This window comes from Microtus oregoni, unplaced genomic scaffold, assembly GCF_018167655.1.
Source record: "Microtus oregoni isolate MIOR12 unplaced genomic scaffold, Mior012 000002F_ref0000024, whole genome shotgun sequence".
Taxonomy (NCBI): Eukaryota; Metazoa; Chordata; class Mammalia; order Rodentia; family Cricetidae; genus Microtus; species Microtus oregoni.
Genome location: NW_024543061.1, coordinates 54,421,457 through 54,438,906, shown reverse-complemented (window position 1 = coordinate 54,438,906; position 17,450 = coordinate 54,421,457). Strand labels below are relative to the sequence as shown.

Sequence of the window (17,450 nt, the reverse complement as noted above, 5' to 3'; positions counted from 1 at the left end):
GGTCATCTCAGCACCCAAACTTGCAGATATTTAAGAGCTTCACAAAAAATTCCAAGGTGCAGTCAAGCCTGAGAAACTCTTAGAGGAAATGAAACAAAGAGACTGTATTCAAATTCTCTACAGCCTAACTGGGCGGTGGTAAACTAGGAGGAATTGCCAGATGGGCATGGTGGCACAAGCCAGCACTCGGGAGGCAGAGGCAGGCGGATCTCTGTAAGACCAGCCTGGTCTACAAGAGTAGTTCCAGGACAGGCTCCAAAGCAACACAGAGAAACTCTGTCTCAAAAAAACAAAAACAAAAACAAACAAACAAAATTGTCTATAGCCTAATCCTAACCAGTTTTCATAATAGGTTCATCATTTAAATGAACATATAAGGGGGCCAGTGAGGTTGCTCAACAGATATTGGCATTTGCTATCAAGTCTAAAGATGTGAGTTTGATTCTGGGAATGTAAAATATGGAAAAAAAAGTTCAACTCCTGAAAGTTGTCCTCTGAACTCCACACGGTGGTACATGTGTGCATTATCCCCAGGCACATATGCAAAATAAATAAAAAGGAAAAGTATGTGGAAGGCAAACTTAGTGGCACATACCTGTAATTCCTGATCTAAGACTTGAGGAAAAAGCAAGAGGATCAGAAGTTCAAGGTCATATTTAGCTACAGAGTGAAGTTGAGACCAGCCTGGACTATATAAGACCCCCAACTTAAAAAGGGGGTAAGGGCAAGAAGAAAGTAAATGGGACTACACAAATACATGCAGTTACTAGAAAACCACGTCAAACTCCATACTCTTCCTATTCATGTGAGGTACAGGCACCATAATTTATAATTTTTACATCTTGAGGCAGGATTTCATTTTTTGTATCCCAGGCTAGCCTCAAACTCATGATGTAGCCAAGGTTCTCCTGCCTCCACTGTCTGCCACCACACCTGTTATGCAGTATTAGGAAAGAACACATTTTGTACACATTAGACAAGCACTCTATCAACAGAGTTCTATACCCAGCCACTTTTTGTGTGTGGGTCTCATGTACCCCAGACTGACTGTGACATGCTACACAGTTGAGAATGAACTTAAACACTGTGATCCAGCCTTTATATCCAAACGCATGTGTATGTGTGCACACACAACAATGTGTGCCACGGTGCATATATGAAAGTCGGAGGAAAACTTGTGCAAATCAGTCCTCTTCTACTATGTGGGCTCCAGGATCAAACTTACATCATCGGAGATGACAGACAGGAACCCTTAGTCACTGAGTTACTCACTAGACCTAAACTTAGCTCTTTTCATACTGCAACGAACAAGTTCCCCTCGTGGAGACTCCACGAGACAGTAGCAGTGCTTATCCACCTGAGTTCTTTTCCCACGTTAGCATGCTGGGAATCCCCTAGGATCTCAGGAAGGCTGGTGATGAAGTCATGCTGTAAGTTCACTGGAGCAACACTGATCAACTGCATCATCTGGGTTGTGAGGTCCTGCAGGGAGAACACTATTAGAATTGTAGCACATTACTCAAAATAAGCAGTACTTATTTATCAAATACAGACCTGAAACCATCATGTATACAACATGACCATGATAGATTCAAGCTCAAAATTTAAATTAAGAGGCAAATGGGAGCAGGGAAAGAGTATACTCATTAATAATAAAATGCCATTAAAAGAAAAAAAAAAACCACAAGAATGAGGATCTGTGTTCAATTCCCAGAGCCCATGGGAAAGAAGCTAGGCACAGTAGATGTACTTATAATATTAGGTCTGGGGAAGCAGAGACAGATAGACCCCGGGGTACACTGGCAATCTGAGACAGATTACTGAAAGACTGTTTCAAGAAGGAAAAAAGAGTGGCTGTTGCCTGAGGAATAACATCCAAGGTTGTTCTCTGATCTCTGGATACTTGCACCTGTCCCTGAACACATACTCACAAGAGGAAAATGCCTCTCCTCTAAATTCACATGAGATAGTATAGGATACATCCAAATTGAGTACAGACCCCAGATTCCAGCCCAGATGTGACTCTAAAATCCCTGTTTTCCTAAATAAAGATTTAGTTTGGAGTGCCTGTCAAAACCAGAAGAATGATTTTAAGAACCTCTGGAAAGATCACGGGCATGGCAGTGCACACTGACAATCTGTGGGCTTGAGAAATAGATGCAAGAGGGTCAAAAGTCTAGGCTAGCCTGATCTACGAGGCTAGTTCCAGTCAAGAGTTAGATAGTGAGACCCTGTAAAAACAAGCAACAACAACAACAACAACAAAACAAAAACCCAAAATTCCCAAACAATCAAGGCATCTGAAGAAGTAAGACCAGCTTTTTTACCAAGGCACTTACATAAATCACATACTTGCAAAAACTACCTAAAGTTTCCTTCAGTATGCAATCAAATTAAAGCATTTGTAGTGAAATAAGATGGCTTGGGATCTCACCACTTTTCAGAAATAAAAAGTAATCTTAGAGCCTGGCAATGGTGGTGCACGCCTTTAATCCCAGTGCTCGGGAGGCAGAGGCAGGTGGATCTCTGTGAGTTCGAGGCCACCTTGGTCTACAGAGTGAGTTCCAAGGACTCTGTGAGTCCAAGACAGGACTATACCAGGAAACCCTGTTTCCTGTCTCAGAAAGAAAAGAAAAAAGGGATCTTGAGATTTTGAAACAATACACAACCCCCCTCCCCATTTTTTTGTTTTGTTTTTTTTTGAGACAGGGTTTCTTTGTGTGCCCCTGGCTGTCCTGGGACTCACTCTGTAGACCAGGGTGGCCTAGAATTCAGAGATCCACCTCTGCCTCTCGAGTGCTGGGATTAAAATTGTACACCACTATGCCTTGCTTTCTTCCCAACATTTAAAAACATAGCCAGGCGAGCCGGGTAGTGGTGGCGCACTCAAGAGGCAGAAGCAGGTGGATCTCTATGAGTCCAAGGCCAGCCTGGTCTACAGAGCTAGCTCCAATTACACAGATAAGCCCTGTCTCAAAACCACACCTCCTCCCCAAAATTTATTTGATACTTTGTGGGGTATGAATATTTTGCCTGCATGTATATATACATCATGTGTGTGCTTGCTGGATCTTAGAACTGAGGTTACAGACAGTTGTGACCCACCACGTAGGTGCTGGGAATTGAACCCGGGTCTTCTACAAGAGCAACAAGTGCTCTTGACCTCTCAGTCATCTCACTAGTCAGCAGTTCTTACCCTTCCCAGTATTGTGCCCAGTTCTTCATGTTGTGGCAATTCCCATTATTATTTCCATTTCTACTTCACAACTGTAATTTTGCTATTATTATAAATTATAATGTAGATATCTGATATTTCCAATAGTCTTAAGCAACTCCTGTGAAAGAGCTATTTGATTCCCAAAGGGGTCATGACCCCACGTTGAGAACAACTGCTCTAGACCCTTACCAAATATTTAACATATAATAAACTATACTTAATCTTTATAACTGAGGAAGTTTAAAAAGTACTTATTAACTGGGCGATGGTAGCTCCGCCTTTAATCCCAGCACTGGGAGGCAGAGGCAGGCGGATCTCTGTGAGTTCGAGGCCAGCCTGGTCTACAAGAGCTAGTTCCAGGACAGGAACCAAAAGCTACGGAGAAACCCTGTCTCGAAAATAAAAAAAAAAAAAAAAAGTATTTATTAATGCATGTTTGCTATGCATACAGATGTCCCTGCCAGAGGAAAGCTTTGTGGGGTTTACATGTGGGGTCCCAGGGATCAAATCAGGTCTTTTTTTTTTTTTTTTTTTTTTTTGTCAAATCAGGTCTTCCAGTTGCATAGCAACCTTTACCCACTTATTCTCACAGCCCTCTATAAATCAGAGGTCTCTCTATATAGTCTCTCTTCTGGCTTCAGACTTCTGGCTTCTTGCCTCATTCCCAAGTGCTAGAATTACAGGCACAGACCATTTCATGTAGCCTAAGCTTATTTTGAAACAAATTTTTGAAAGAGTCAAATATTCAAGATTCTCAAATCAGGAAACTTGAATAAAGATAATGTATTGATAAGAAATAAGTATGTGTTTGAGATGGCATGTCTCAGGAGGATTCTAAGCATCACACAGATAGGCTGCGCAACGATGACATTAGGAAACATCTCCATCTACAGAAGGAAGTAAACTACAGGATACAGCAATGGCGCTTGAGATACTTAGGCCATGCTATGAGAATGAATGATGGCAGATACCCGAACACAGCACTGCTTGGAGGAGTGCATGGGATAAGATGAAGAGGAAGGCCCCAAACCGCTGGACAGACAGCATAAAGGAAGACCATGGAAGCTTGGGTATGACAATAACACAACCATCTGGGACTGCCCAGGTTAGGAACAACTGGAGAACCACCATAAACGGGCTTGCCCATGTATGCTTCAACATTGCTGGGAATAAGTGATGATGATGATTGATAAGAAAGTGAAATTTTCATTTACAAAGGAAAAAAAAATCCCAAAAATCAAAAAGGTTTTGTCAGTCATATAAAAATCTGTTTTGCTTTCTGGGCCAGGGTATCACTATGTAGCCCAGGCTGGCTCAAATTGACTTCCATCTTCCTGCCTCTATCCTCTAAGTGCTCAGATTATTGTCATGTACCACCATTCCTAAGATTTTTGTTTGTTATCTAAACCGGGTTTCACTATGTAGACCAGGTTGGCCTCAAACTTACAGAAATCAGCCTGCCTCTCCTTCCCAAGTGTTGTGATTATAGGCACACGCTACCATTCCCAGTCATAAAAAACCTTTTAAATTGATAAAGCCCCCAAACCTACCTTGCTATCCACAATTCTGTCCAGCCATTTTAGTTGATTGATTATGAGTCGGGACATGTTGATTCCATCACTGCTCTCGCTGAAATGTCAGAATGAAAAGGGATTGAGTTGTTTGTCTTTCCCTTCCCTCTGCCCCTCTCCCCATGTCAATTTTGTTTTTCTTTGTTTGGTTCTAGGGATTCACAAATGCTGAACAGGTACTCTTCTACTAAGCTGCATCACCAATTCCTGACTAGGCAACAGAAAACAGTAATACTGCACAGAATTCTTCAGCCAGTCAATAAGCAATACTATATAGTTGCTAGTTTTAGGGCTCAGTGTTAGACACAAATGTGATTATTCAAAACAAAGAGGAACTGGAAAGACAACTTGGCAGTTAAGAGCTGTTTTCCAAATGACCCAAGTTCAACTCCCAGCAAACCATATGGTGGCTCACAACCATCTGTAATTCCAGTACCAGGGGATGTGTTACCCTTTTCTGGCCTCCACAGGCACCAGGCATGCATGCAGTGCACAGACATAAACATGGGCATAATAACCAAACACACAAAATAAATGAATAAATAACCCAAACATGCCTATATTAATGAAAAAGATGACTAAAAGGAAATACTGTTAAAAGTGCTGTGGTGATTTGAATGACAAGGGCCCCAATGGGCTCACATATCTGAATGTTTGATCCCTAGTTGGTGGAGCTGTCTGGTAAGGACTAGGTTTGTCCTTGTTGGAGGAATTGTCACTGAGGGTGGGCTATGAGGTTTCAAAAGTCCATGCCATTCCCAGTTAGCTCTCCTCTGACTCCAACTTTCAGAAAAGGATGCATGTTCTCTGCTGCTGCTCCAACATCTTGCCTGCCTACCAGCTCCCATGTTCCTACCATGATGTATGAACTCATGACTATCTGTGAAACTGTGAGCCACAAATAAGTTGCCTTGGTCATAGTGCTTTGTAAAAAAGTGACTAAAATAGTAGCAACAGTGGCCATGGCTACTGTTAAAAATGTTACTCTTAAAAATGTGACGTGTGTGTGTGTGTGTGTGTGTGTGTGTGTGTGTGTTTGTGTGTGTGTGTGTGTACACATGAGGGCCAGAGGTCAACATGAGCTGTCTTCTTAAATCACTCCATCATATTTTTTAGCAAGATTCTCTCATGGAACCTGGAACTCACCAATGCAGTTAGACTAGATAGCCAACAAGTCCCAGGGATCTTGTCACCAATGCAGTTAGACTAGATAGCCAACAAGTCCCAGGGATCTTGTCTCTGCCTTGCCAGTGCTGGGATTACAGGCTCACACTATCATGTCTCGTTTCTTAACATGTGTTTTAGGGGTGAAACTCAAGCCCTCGTGTTTACCCAGCAAGGACATTAGTGACGGCATCACTTGCACAGTCACACAGTGACTCTTTTGTTTGTTTGAGATATGGTGTCATTATACAAACCCGGGTGGCCTAGAATTTGCAATAGACAGACTGGCCTCAAACTCAAGAGATCTGTTCACTCTGCCTCATGAGCACTGGAATTACAGTCATATGGCATCATACCAAGTGTAAGAGACTTTTTAAAAAAGATAATAAAATTGCTAAGCAGTGGTAGCATATACCCTTTAATCCTAGCACGTGGAAGGCAAAGACAGGCAGATCTCTGAACTGAAGATTGGCCTGGACTAGAGAAGGAGTTCCAGGACAGCCAGAGAAACACAAAGAAATACTTTTTGGAGAAAATGGGGGAAAAAAGTTAATAAATTTATCAAACACAATAGCAAACACCTGCAATCTTGGTACTTGGGAGATAGAAACAGGACTAGGCGTGCAAGATCAATCTCAACAGTATAGCAAGTTATAAGCCAATATGGACTACATAAGACCCTGTCTCAAACAAACAAAAAAAACAAAATAAACTCTTAATAAGAAAATAATGCACCAAAAAAAAAAAAAAAAAAAAAGCCGGCCGGTGGTGGCGCGCGCCTTTAATCCCAGCACTTGGGAGGCAGAGGCAGGCGGATCGGTTCTCTGTGAGTTCGAGACCAGCCTGGTCTACAAGAGCTAGTTCCAGGACAGGCTCCAAAACCACAGAGAAACCCAGTCTCGAAAAACCAAAAAAAAAAAAAAAAATAAAGAAAAGAAAATAATGCTTGTTTTGTTTTTGAGACATTGTTTCCTTATGTAGCTCTAGCCAGCTTTGAGCACTCTGAGATCCACCTGCCTCTGCCTCCCAAGTGCTGGAATTAAAGATTATTTTTTTTGTTACTGCGAGACAGGGTCTCATAGCATAGCCCAGACTAGCCAGGAACTCACTATGCCCTGAATCCTTCATCTTCCTTTCTCCTCTTCCTAAGTGCTGGGATTATAAACACATGCCACCATGTCTAGCCATCAGATATAAATCTAAGGTTTTAAGACATACACCTTAATGGCTTTTCACAATGATTGATTTATATATACTCATTTACAACATATCCATAACAAAAACTTTTTGGGTGTAGGGAAAATGCACTGGATATTTTTTTTCTTTCTTTTTGGAGACAGGGTCTTATGTGTCTTGGGCTGGAGTAACTAAGGGTGACTTTGAGTTTCTGATCCTCCTGCTTTTGTTGCTGGAGTGCTGAGATACCTACAGTCATGGGACTCAAACTCAGGTCTTCAGGCCTGGCAAGGATTCTACCAACTGAGCTACATATCCAGGTTGCATGGCAACTTTTTACTAATTTATTTGTTTTTTTTTTAAGACAGGGTTTCTCTGTGTAGACCTGACTATCCTGGAACTTTCCATCTGAAGACCAGGCTGGCCTTGCACTCATAGAACCTCCTGTCTCTGCCTTCCCTAGTGCTGGGATTAAAGGTATGTGCAACCACACTCAGCCCCATTTTTTAAATTTCTTCCTTTGCTAATGAAATTGAATATTTACATCTTGACGTTTCTATACTTGAGATTTCATGCTTATGTCATGAAATTATATATAATTTATATTAGGCAGGTAATTTTCCTTCCTGACAGTTTTTTTTAAAAAAATATTTACTTATTATTTTATATATGGCTATTTCATCTGCATGGGCGTCTTAGCACGATGTGCATGCAGTGCCCTTGGAGGCCAGAAGAGGGCATCAGATTCCCGGAGCTGGAGTTACAAATGGAGCTGTTCTGTGGGTGCTGGAACTCTAACTCCAATACTCTGCAAGAGCAGCCAGAGCTCTTAACTACTAAGCCATCTCTCCAGGCCCAACACAGTAATTTTAAAACGTAAGTGGTACACATACACTTTAAAAATAAAAATAAAAGGCAAAGACCCTGCCAACTGGCCACAGCTGCCAGAGTATTATGTGCCCTTTTAGGAAGAACCATCATACATACAAGCACACATGTTAACTATTTTAACAGGGTTTTTTTTTTTTGGTTGAGACAGAGTTTCTCTGTGTAGCTTCGCTATCTTGGAATCTTGGAACTCCACCTGCCTCTGCCCTGCAAGTGCTGGATTAAAAGTGTGCACCACCACTGCCCAGCTGCTTTAACAATGATCTTAGTATTTTTGAAGTAAAGTAATAGATGATCAGGAACCTAGCATGTTAAACATGACCATAGGACATGTCAGATGAAACTTTCCAGAGAGTCCTAAAAGCATCAATGTACATTCAACATTTCGGAATAATTCCACTTACTTTTCAAAAAGAAACTGTGGCACTTTTTCAAATAACATTTTGATAATGGCAGGCTAAAAGAGAAGACATGCATAGTCAGGCAATGGTTTTAAAACACATAACACAAATATATTAGCTATCAGGTCAAAATGGCAAGCTGGTCCATCAGGCCAGTGGCTAGATGGTACTCTAAAATGCTACTATGACCCTGAAGAATTCAGTAAGCTGCGTTTAATGGAGAAGATACCATACAGATGGCAATGCAGAGAAGACAAAAGAAGGGGCTGGAGAGATGGCTCAGTGGTTAAGAGCACTGACTGCTCTTCCAGAGGTTCTGAGTTCAATTCCCAGGAACCACATGGTGGCTTACAACCACCTATAAGGAGATCTGGTGCCCTCTTCTGGCCTACAGGCAGGATAATGCATAAATAAATAAATAAATCTTTTTTTAAAAAAAAAGGCTTCCTAAGAGGTTTGTAACAACAGCGGCTTCTAATTAAGACAGCACTACATGAAACTTCAGTTCCAGGGGCTCCAACACAGGCAACCTCACCACCTGTACTCACGACGAGCACATACCCCCACTCAAGTTCTGCCAGTCAGACACCAGTTTTAATTTTTTTTTAAATAAACAAGAATCATATACTGAGGAAATGAATAGGACTGCCAGATCATCCGGCCTAGGGACAATCCATGACACAGACATGATTTACAGACATGCTGCAAACCAACTAGTCCTTATCTGCTAGTTTCCCCAAGTCACATCCATCATGTTCTCAGGAAAGGTGGTGTAGTCTCACCTGCAAAATGTCAATCCCCAGAAGTAGCTTGATGAGACTCTTGGAGTAAAAAGCACCCGTGCTGTAAAACAGGGAGGTGGTTGGCTCCTGTTTTGTTTATGTTAATGCTTTACTACCTATTTCACAAAAAACTGGTTAAATACACAGCCCTTCGCGATCATGCTCAAAGCCAGACTTGAATTGAAAGCAGAAGTCTTAGCTGCTATATTCAGAAGAGGCAGCTCTCTGCAAGTTAGCCTCTGTGAGGCTAACCTGGCCTATATAGGGAGTTCCAGTACACAGGGCTGCACACGAAACTCTGCTTCAAAATAAACATTCAATTTCTTTGCCATCTAACCTCAAATTTAATATTTTTAAGGTTATATTTAAACTGAGTAAAAGAGTTATAAAAAAAATAATAAAACAAAGAAAACTCCATTTCCCATGCCCAGTCCGATTACAGCCAGACTGCACTTCTGAAGACAGCCTCTTCTCCACACCTCGCTTCCTCGTCCTGCAGGCGCTCACAAGACAACAGGCAGTTCCTGAGACTGTCACAGTCCTCAATATAGGACTCCAGGCCATTAACAAATTCTTCTATTACCTAAACAAGAAGATTGTATAACCAAGACAAGAGAAGGTAAGCTCTACAGTTGAACACTTGTTATCAGCCACTCAACTTTACAGCCTAACCCCACAGTACTTCTGGCAAAAGCAAAAGTACCACAGAGAGGATACATACTTTGGGATAAGAAGGATGTTTCCTCAAGGCCTGAAAGAGCTTCCTTTGGAAGATTATCTGATCCACACCTAGGAGGAAGGAAGGAGAGCTTCTAAACATTATGTAGAATGTCTACCACAGCCTCCTTCCTTAAAGACAAAATTCACATCTGATGATGCCACCAAGAATGTTTTTCTCCTTCCTTCCTTCTTTTCTTTCTTTCTCTTTTAAAGTTTTTTTTTTTTTTTTTTTTTTTTTTGCTTTTTCGAGACAGGGTTTCTCTGTGGCTTCGGAGCCTGTCCTGGAACTAGCCCTGTAGACCAGGCTGGTCTCGAACTCACAGAGATCCACCTGCCTCTGCCTCCCGAGTGCTGGGATTAAAGGCATGTGCCACCATCGCCCGGCCCTTTTAAAGTATTTTTATGTGTGGGGCTGGAGGGATGGCTCAGTGGTTAAGAGCATTGCCTGCTCTTCCAAAGGTCCTGAGTTCAATTTCCGGCAACCACATGGTGGCTCACAACCATCTGGAATGAGGTCTGGTGCTCTCTTCTGGACTGCAGACATACACACAGACAGAATATTGTATACATAATAAATAAATAAATATTTAAAAAAAAAAAAAAGTATTTTTATGTGAAAATATATACTCAGGCTCTGGCCTGGAGCCAGAGTTCCACACATCTGATGTGGTTGCTGGGAGTAGAACTCTGGAAGAACAGTATATACTCTTAACTACTAAGCTATCTCTCCAGCCTTACAAAGAATATTTTCAGACAAAACTTTTAAACCTAGTGTAAAAGATTTAATCTAGCAGATGTCAGACACCCAGTGGTCTACAAATAACCAGTCATATACTTAGTAGGACAACGTATCTATGCCCTCAAAACATGTTTCCAGCCTTATATGGCTCAAGAGGCTCAACATATTTTCTTCTGATAGAGATCTACTTGCTTCCTGGATGTACACATACACGTGTGCGTGAGTGTGTGTGTGTGTGTGTATATACAACAAAGGACTACCAGTAGCATACGAATGATTTTTCTAAATAAAAAATTAGAGTTATCTAATAGTTATTTATCAAGCCTTAAAACATAAAAATTAAGATTGTATGCATACACTACACACATACACCACACAAAGACCAGAAACATGAATAGATTGTGGTGGCACATACCTTTAATCCCAGCACTCAGGAGGCAGAGGAAGGTGAATCTCTTGAGTTTGAGCCTGGGTCCCAGGATGGCCAGGACCACACAGAGAAACATGGTCTCAAAAAAAACCAACCATAAGCACACCATCTAACTAGCCATCTCCGCAGTCTCCTCCTATCCCCATAGCCTTCCCTGCACTTTCACTCAATTCAAAAATACACTTTGAATATTACCTAGCTGATTTTGGTTCTCTCCAGTTTTAAGAGTGAGTCCTGATGTCTTAAGAAGCCTTACAAAGACACTGCCATTTTCTTCAACTTCATGAGAACCATGAGATTTTTTTGCCAGCTTGGAAAGGGGTTGTTTCAAGATTTCTGGAAAAACAAACAAATATAAAACCTTCAAGAATATGACCACAAAAATAAGAAAAATTCAAAGACTAAAACACAAACCCAGGACTAAATGTTCTGAGAGGAAATTCTGATTGTCTTTAAGAGTCAGTCACATTGATGCTGCAGTGAAATGAGCTATCTCCAATGGTGGTCAGCAACAGCAGCTTCCACAGAACAAACAAACAAACAAAAAAAACACCAAATATAACCGCATTCAGCAAATGGTGCACACCTTTAATCCCAGCACTTGGGAGGCAGAGGCAGGTGGATCTCTGTGAGTTCAACGCGAGCCTGGTCTACAGAGCAAGTTCCAGGACAGCTAGAGCTACACAAAGAAACCGTCTTGAAAAACAAAACAAACGTGCACACACGCGCGCGCGCACACACACACACACACACACACAAAACATGCACTTGTAACAAAAATAACCATGGAAACAGTTTCCACCTAAAATCTAAAGGAGAACTGTCTCTCAAGCACCCACTGCAGTCGCTGAATAGTTTATTATAATGCACAATCCGGACTGCACACCAGAGCTACAGTCAAAATAAGAACAGTCCCTACAGTCTGAAGCTTTTGACAAACTCTTCAGGTAACAATCTTAATTCATGCCAAATCTCAGAAGTGATGATCTGTCCACAAAGTCAGACAGAATAGGCCAAGCTCTTCTTACCACACCCTTCAGTACAAAGCTCAGGTTGGTTTTATCCTAAGGCTTTCACCACATAATAAAAAACAAAACAGGGACTTTAATCCAAAAAATACAGCTACTTTTGTCCTTTATGATGCAATTCTGACTCTTTTTCTATGTAGTCAAAATCAGAATGAGAAATGCGGTTTTCTTATTACTCACCAAGAGCACAAAACTCAAGTTCCTCCTCATAAACTTTTCTCTCCCTTTTCCTAGTACTGTGGATTGAACCCAGTGTGCCAGGCAAGCACTCTGCCTACTGACCTGTATCTCCAGCCCCTCATCATACATCAGAAGCGTCTCTCTGTTAGAAATGGTATTTCCAAAGGATAACCTTTATATTCACCCATTTTCTGGGAGTTTTGCTTTTTTTTTTGTTTGTTTGTTTTTTGTTTTTCGAGACAGGATTTTCTGTAGCTTTGGAGCCTATCATGAAACTAGCTCTTGTAGACCAGGCTGGCCTTGAACTCAGAGATCCTCCTGCCTCTGTCTCCCGAGTGCTGGGATTAAAGATGTGCAACTGGCTTGCTTTTGTTTTAAGATAAGGTTACACTATGCAACCCTGGCTAACCTGAAACTCATTACACAGAGCACGCTGTCCTGGAACTCACAGAGATCCACCTGCCTCTGCTTCCTGTGTGCTGGGATTAAAGCACATGTCACCATGGCTGGTTTGTTTACCCATTTTCTAAATTCTTTTTTTTCAGTTTCAAATTTTTTACCAATTTTTCATATTCTTCAATCCCTTTGCTAAGAGACTTGTAGAAATTTAGAATTTCTTTGTCTAACTCAAGCTTTTCCTGCTTGATCTCTGGGGTAGGCCTGTAATCGTAGCTCCTCAGGAGGCCAAGACAAAAGGATAAAGTTCAAGATGTGTTTGGGCTACAAAATTGAGTTTGAGGTCAGAGTAAAAAATTTAGTGGCAGAAATACAAAGCAAACAGAGGGCTAGGACAGGAGCTCTGTGGTACACTTCCTAGCATGTCTGAGGGCCTAGGTTCAGTCCCTAGTGCTCAAGAAGGAAAAGGGGTCTCAGCCTTGAGTTGTTCAACAGGACGTCGAGTAGGACGCTAGCTGACAGGACAGCAGAAGTCAGGTGTGGTGGTGCACACCTGTAATCCCAGCACTCAGGAAGTGAGTTTTGAGGCCAACATGGCCTATATGAGACCCTATCTGAAAAACAAAACCAACCAAGAAGGCTCGCAAACAAGTGCAAAATGCAATTTAGAACTAGTTTTATATGTAGTGTGTGTGTGTGTGTGTGGCCTAGACCAGTGGTCAACATCAAGTGTTCTTCAGGAGGTACCCAATTTGATTTTTAAAAAATTGTACTCACTTAGATATGTGTACGTTTCTAAAAACATGTGTACACCATGAGGGTGAGGTCAGAGGACAAGTTTGGAGTAAGTCCTTTCCTACCTGAACTCAGGTTGCCTGGTCTGCTCAAATGCCTTTACCTCACCTTGACTTCAGAAACAGTCTTTCACTGGGGCTGAGTATTTTAGGTTGACTGGCCAGCAAGCCGCAGCAAGCTTCCTGACTCCACCACCTCAACACTAGAATTACATATGCAGAACTGGACCCACCACCTTTCCAGGGCTCTGGGGATCACATGAGTCCTCATGCTTGCCACGCGCTTCACTAGCTGAGCCATTCCTCAGCTTCCTTTCCAGAACTCTTCTTAGCATCTTTGCCAACTGAATTTTCATTTGGTCAGAGTATGCACTATTTGTTTGCTAGTGACTTGCTTGCTTTGATAGGACTTTACTGTTTTTTCCTTCCTTCCTTCTTTCTCTTTGTTTGGTCCCCCCCCCCCCCCCCGACAGGGTTTCTCTGTTTAACAGTTCTAGCTGTCCTGGAACTTACTCTGTAAACCAGGCAGGCTTTGAACTCACATAGGTCTGCCTGCCTCTGTCTCCAGAGTGCTTGAACTAAAGCCATGAGCCACCACTGCCTGGCTATGACTTTTCTTTATATTATCACTATTATAGCACAACATTCTTAGGGGTATGGGCTGGAGAGGTGGCTCAGTGGTTAAGAGCATTGCCTGCTCTTCCAAAGGTCATGAGTTCAATTCCCGGCAACCACATGGTGGCTCACAACTATCTTTAATGAGGTCTGCTGCCCTCTTCTGGTCTGCAGACACACAGACAGAATATTGTATACATAATAAATAAATAAATATTTAAAAAAAAAAAACATTCTTAGGGGTAAAAGAAGACAAGTTAAGATTTGGAGCTCCCTATATAGATCAGGCCGGCTTCAATCTCACAGCAATCCTGCTGTTTCTGCCTCCTAAGTGCTGAGATTAAAAGCATGTCTCACCATGCCCGGCCCAGCTGCTTTTCTAAAGGGTGAAGATTTCTTTTCTCTGTCTTCTAGGATCTAGATAATGATTCTGTAATAATTTTTTGTAAAGATAGATAGATTTATTCATTCACTCATTTATTTTTGGTTTTTCGAGACAGGGTTTCACTGTGTAACAGCACTGGCTGTCCTGGAACTAACTTTGTAGACTAGGCTGGTCTCGAACTCACAGAGACCTGCCTGCTTCTGCCTCTCTTGTACTGGGATTAAAGGTGTGCACCAATACCACCTGGCAAAGATTTATTTTTATTTAATGTGTGTAACTGTCCACCTGAACCTAGATGTACCACATGAATCTATGGTGCCTCTGAGGTCACAGGGCATCGAATCCCCCGGAACAGACGTTAAAGACAGTTTTGGGGTGCCATGTGGGTGCTGGGAAATAAACCCAGATCCCCTGCAAGTGCAGCAAGTGCTCTTAACCACTCAATCACCTACCCAGTGTATATAAAACTTATTTTTATGACGGTAAAGAGTGAGGCTCAGAAGTGGTCCAAAATTCCTAAGTGACGTTTGAGGAATAAACTCAATCCTTAATCTCCTAGAATCTCTGTGTTCTCTCCACTAATCCTTGACAGACGTCAGCACTTGAAAAGAATTTTGCATATTTTTCTATCTCACATATCTGTGATACAAATGTAACAGTAAAAGGCTAGGTACTTACTGGAGGCATCTTCTGTTATGTTTTCTTTATCCTCAGAGTCTGACCGTCTTCTTTTGGAAACCATTTTGACCAATGTCTTCTGTACTTATATTACTTCCTAAGGAAAAAAAAAATCCAGGGGTTGGGTATTTAGCTCAGTGATACATTGCTTACCCCAAACACCAGAAGAACTAACAAACAGAGACAAACTGTCTTTTGAAAACAGTTCTATCCATAAGCAGAAGGTTTGGGTCTTCACATTAATACTGTCTAAATCTAAATGCTGAGCACATTTTAGCTCTACAGCTAGCCAATAGATATCATATCAAGACATATTTGTTGTTGTGGAATATCTGTACACTGTGTGAAGCTATATTGCTGTGATTGGTGTAATAAAGAGCTGAATGGCCAATAGGTAGGCAGGAGGTATAGGCGGGATTTTGGGGGGATAGAGAGGACTCTGGGAAGAAGGGAGAGGCGCCAGGAGACAGAGAACAAGTAGGATGTACAGGTGTAGAGGCAACAGCCATGAGACACGTGGCAGAATGAGAAAGACTCATTACGATTGACGAAGTTGCTCACCAGACTCCTTCTCTGTTGCTAAGGAAGCCATAGCTCTTCAACTGAGACGCAGACCACGACCTAGCCCCATCCACCTGCTCTCTATTGATTACTTCACTACTGTGTCAAACTTGCAGACAAGACGGACATCAACCCTGCTCTCAGGAAGCTTACAGCATACCAAGGTCTTTACGGTATTTAACTACATCTGTCTAACTGCAATGTTACACAGACAGTAACCCTACAAACGAGGTACTGTGAGGGCGGGTGAGGCCAGTTAGTCTAGCAATAGGCGGAGCGATGAGGAAAAGCAGGGACAATTTCCCTCAACACTTGTTTCCCCTCAACACCACAGCCTTGCATATGTTAGGCAAGAACTCTCCGGCCAAAGACAGGAATTTTCATTTCTTACTTTGAAAATATTTAAACTTTATGTGTATGAATATTTAACTGTACTTACATACGTGGACCATGAGCACACCTGATGCCCACAGAGGCCAGAAGAGGGCATCGGATCCCCTGGAAATGAAGTTACAGGCGGTTGTGAGCCACTCTTTGAGTGCTGGGAAACAAACCCGCATCTCTGCAGAGCAACAAGTGCTCTTAGTCACTGAGCTACTTCTCCCGCACCTGTTTATTTTTAAGACAGGGCCTCACCATGTAGGTTGGACTGGCTGGTCTCCATAGTGACCAGTTAAATTCTAGGCCAGCTACAGATATACATTGAGACCCTGTTTCAAAAACAAAACAAAAACCCCGTCTTAAGTGCTTTAATTATAATCCACTTATTTCTCACACGCTGACTTCGGCCAGGTACTCACTTGATCGGGGAAGGGCCAGGATTCTGACTCTGGGAGCCTGGCTCCAGAATCTGCACTCCTTGTTTTGTTCATTCATGAATTTATTTTCGGTTCTAAGACAAGGCCTCATGTCGCCTAGAATCTGTGCTGTTTGTTTTGGCTCTTTTCAACGGTGAGGGTCTTGGGTGGTCCTGTATGGTCGGGAACCCATAGAGCCAATGTTGATGACCAATTGGTCCTCCTGCCTCCACCCAGGGAAAGCTATGACTACAGGCATGGGCGCCCACCCAATGAGCATCGGTGCTCCCATCAGTTCTTAAATCTTACTTATGACAACGGTTTCTACTGAGTTAATGAGCTCTTTCAGAGGACCCAGGTTCAGTTCCCACCCATGTAAGTGCCTCATAACTTCCCGTTGTGACTCCAGTTCCAGGAGATCTGCACCCCCTCAGGTTCCTGTATGCACGTGGTGGACATAAATACACGAGGACAAAACTGACATATACATTAAATAAGTCTTAGCCAAAATGTGTAACACTGAAAGTTAAAATTTCTTACCTACTACATGTAACCCCTGACAGCCATTGTTCAAGTGGAAACAGTAGAGCAAATCAGAGCCGCCTATCTTCGAAATGACATTATCCAACTTCCGAGAAAGCTTAAAAGGCCTTTATCTTACTCCTTTTAATGGATTTGGGGTAAAAGCCTTGCTCACTTGGTCATGTAACCCAAGCAAGGTAGGACCTAAGGGGTTATCCCGTGTCAGAGCGGATGAAGAGGCCGAGGCTGAACCGCGGGGTCCTAGAGTCAGGCCGCGCTAGGTCTGGACCTGAACAGTAGCCTGCAGGGACGCGACGCCACTCACCTGCAGGCCGCCAGTCGCCTCCCTTAGCTTTCGAGTTTCCCGCCTGACAGAACGCCGTTCCGACGCCATCGAAACCGCGCC

At 42.4% G+C, this 17,450-nt stretch overlaps 1 protein-coding gene across 6 annotated transcripts in view; it reads right to left on the bottom strand.

The window, feature by feature from the left end:
* The window catches only part of Fancd2 (FA complementation group D2), a 74,215-nt gene extending 56,776 nt beyond the window's left edge, over positions 1–17,439 (bottom strand). For 2 of the 6 annotated variants that reach the window (XM_041635172.1, XM_041635195.1), the window contains exons 1-10: positions 17,370–17,408; positions 16,165–16,223; positions 15,165–15,261; positions 11,284–11,424; positions 9,921–9,988; positions 9,679–9,782; positions 9,200–9,260; positions 8,421–8,473; positions 4,768–4,846; positions 1,358–1,482 (exon numbers count right to left, since the gene is read on the bottom strand). In XM_041635172.1, coding sequence (XP_041491106.1) covers positions 1,358–1,482; positions 4,768–4,846; positions 8,421–8,473; positions 9,200–9,260; positions 9,679–9,782; positions 9,921–9,988; positions 11,284–11,424; positions 15,165–15,228 — 695 coding nt within the window. In that variant the 5' untranslated portion in view covers positions 15,229–15,261; positions 16,165–16,223; positions 17,370–17,408. Of the gene's footprint in view, positions 1–1,357; positions 1,483–4,767; positions 4,847–8,420; positions 8,474–9,199; positions 9,261–9,678; positions 9,783–9,920; positions 9,989–11,283; positions 11,425–15,164; positions 15,262–16,164; positions 16,224–17,062 lie in introns of all 6 variants that reach the window. The other 4 variants (XM_041635187.1, XM_041635192.1, XM_041635193.1 and 1 more) reach the window with 4 other exon arrangements.
* Between the last annotated feature and the right edge of the window lie 11 nt (positions 17,440–17,450).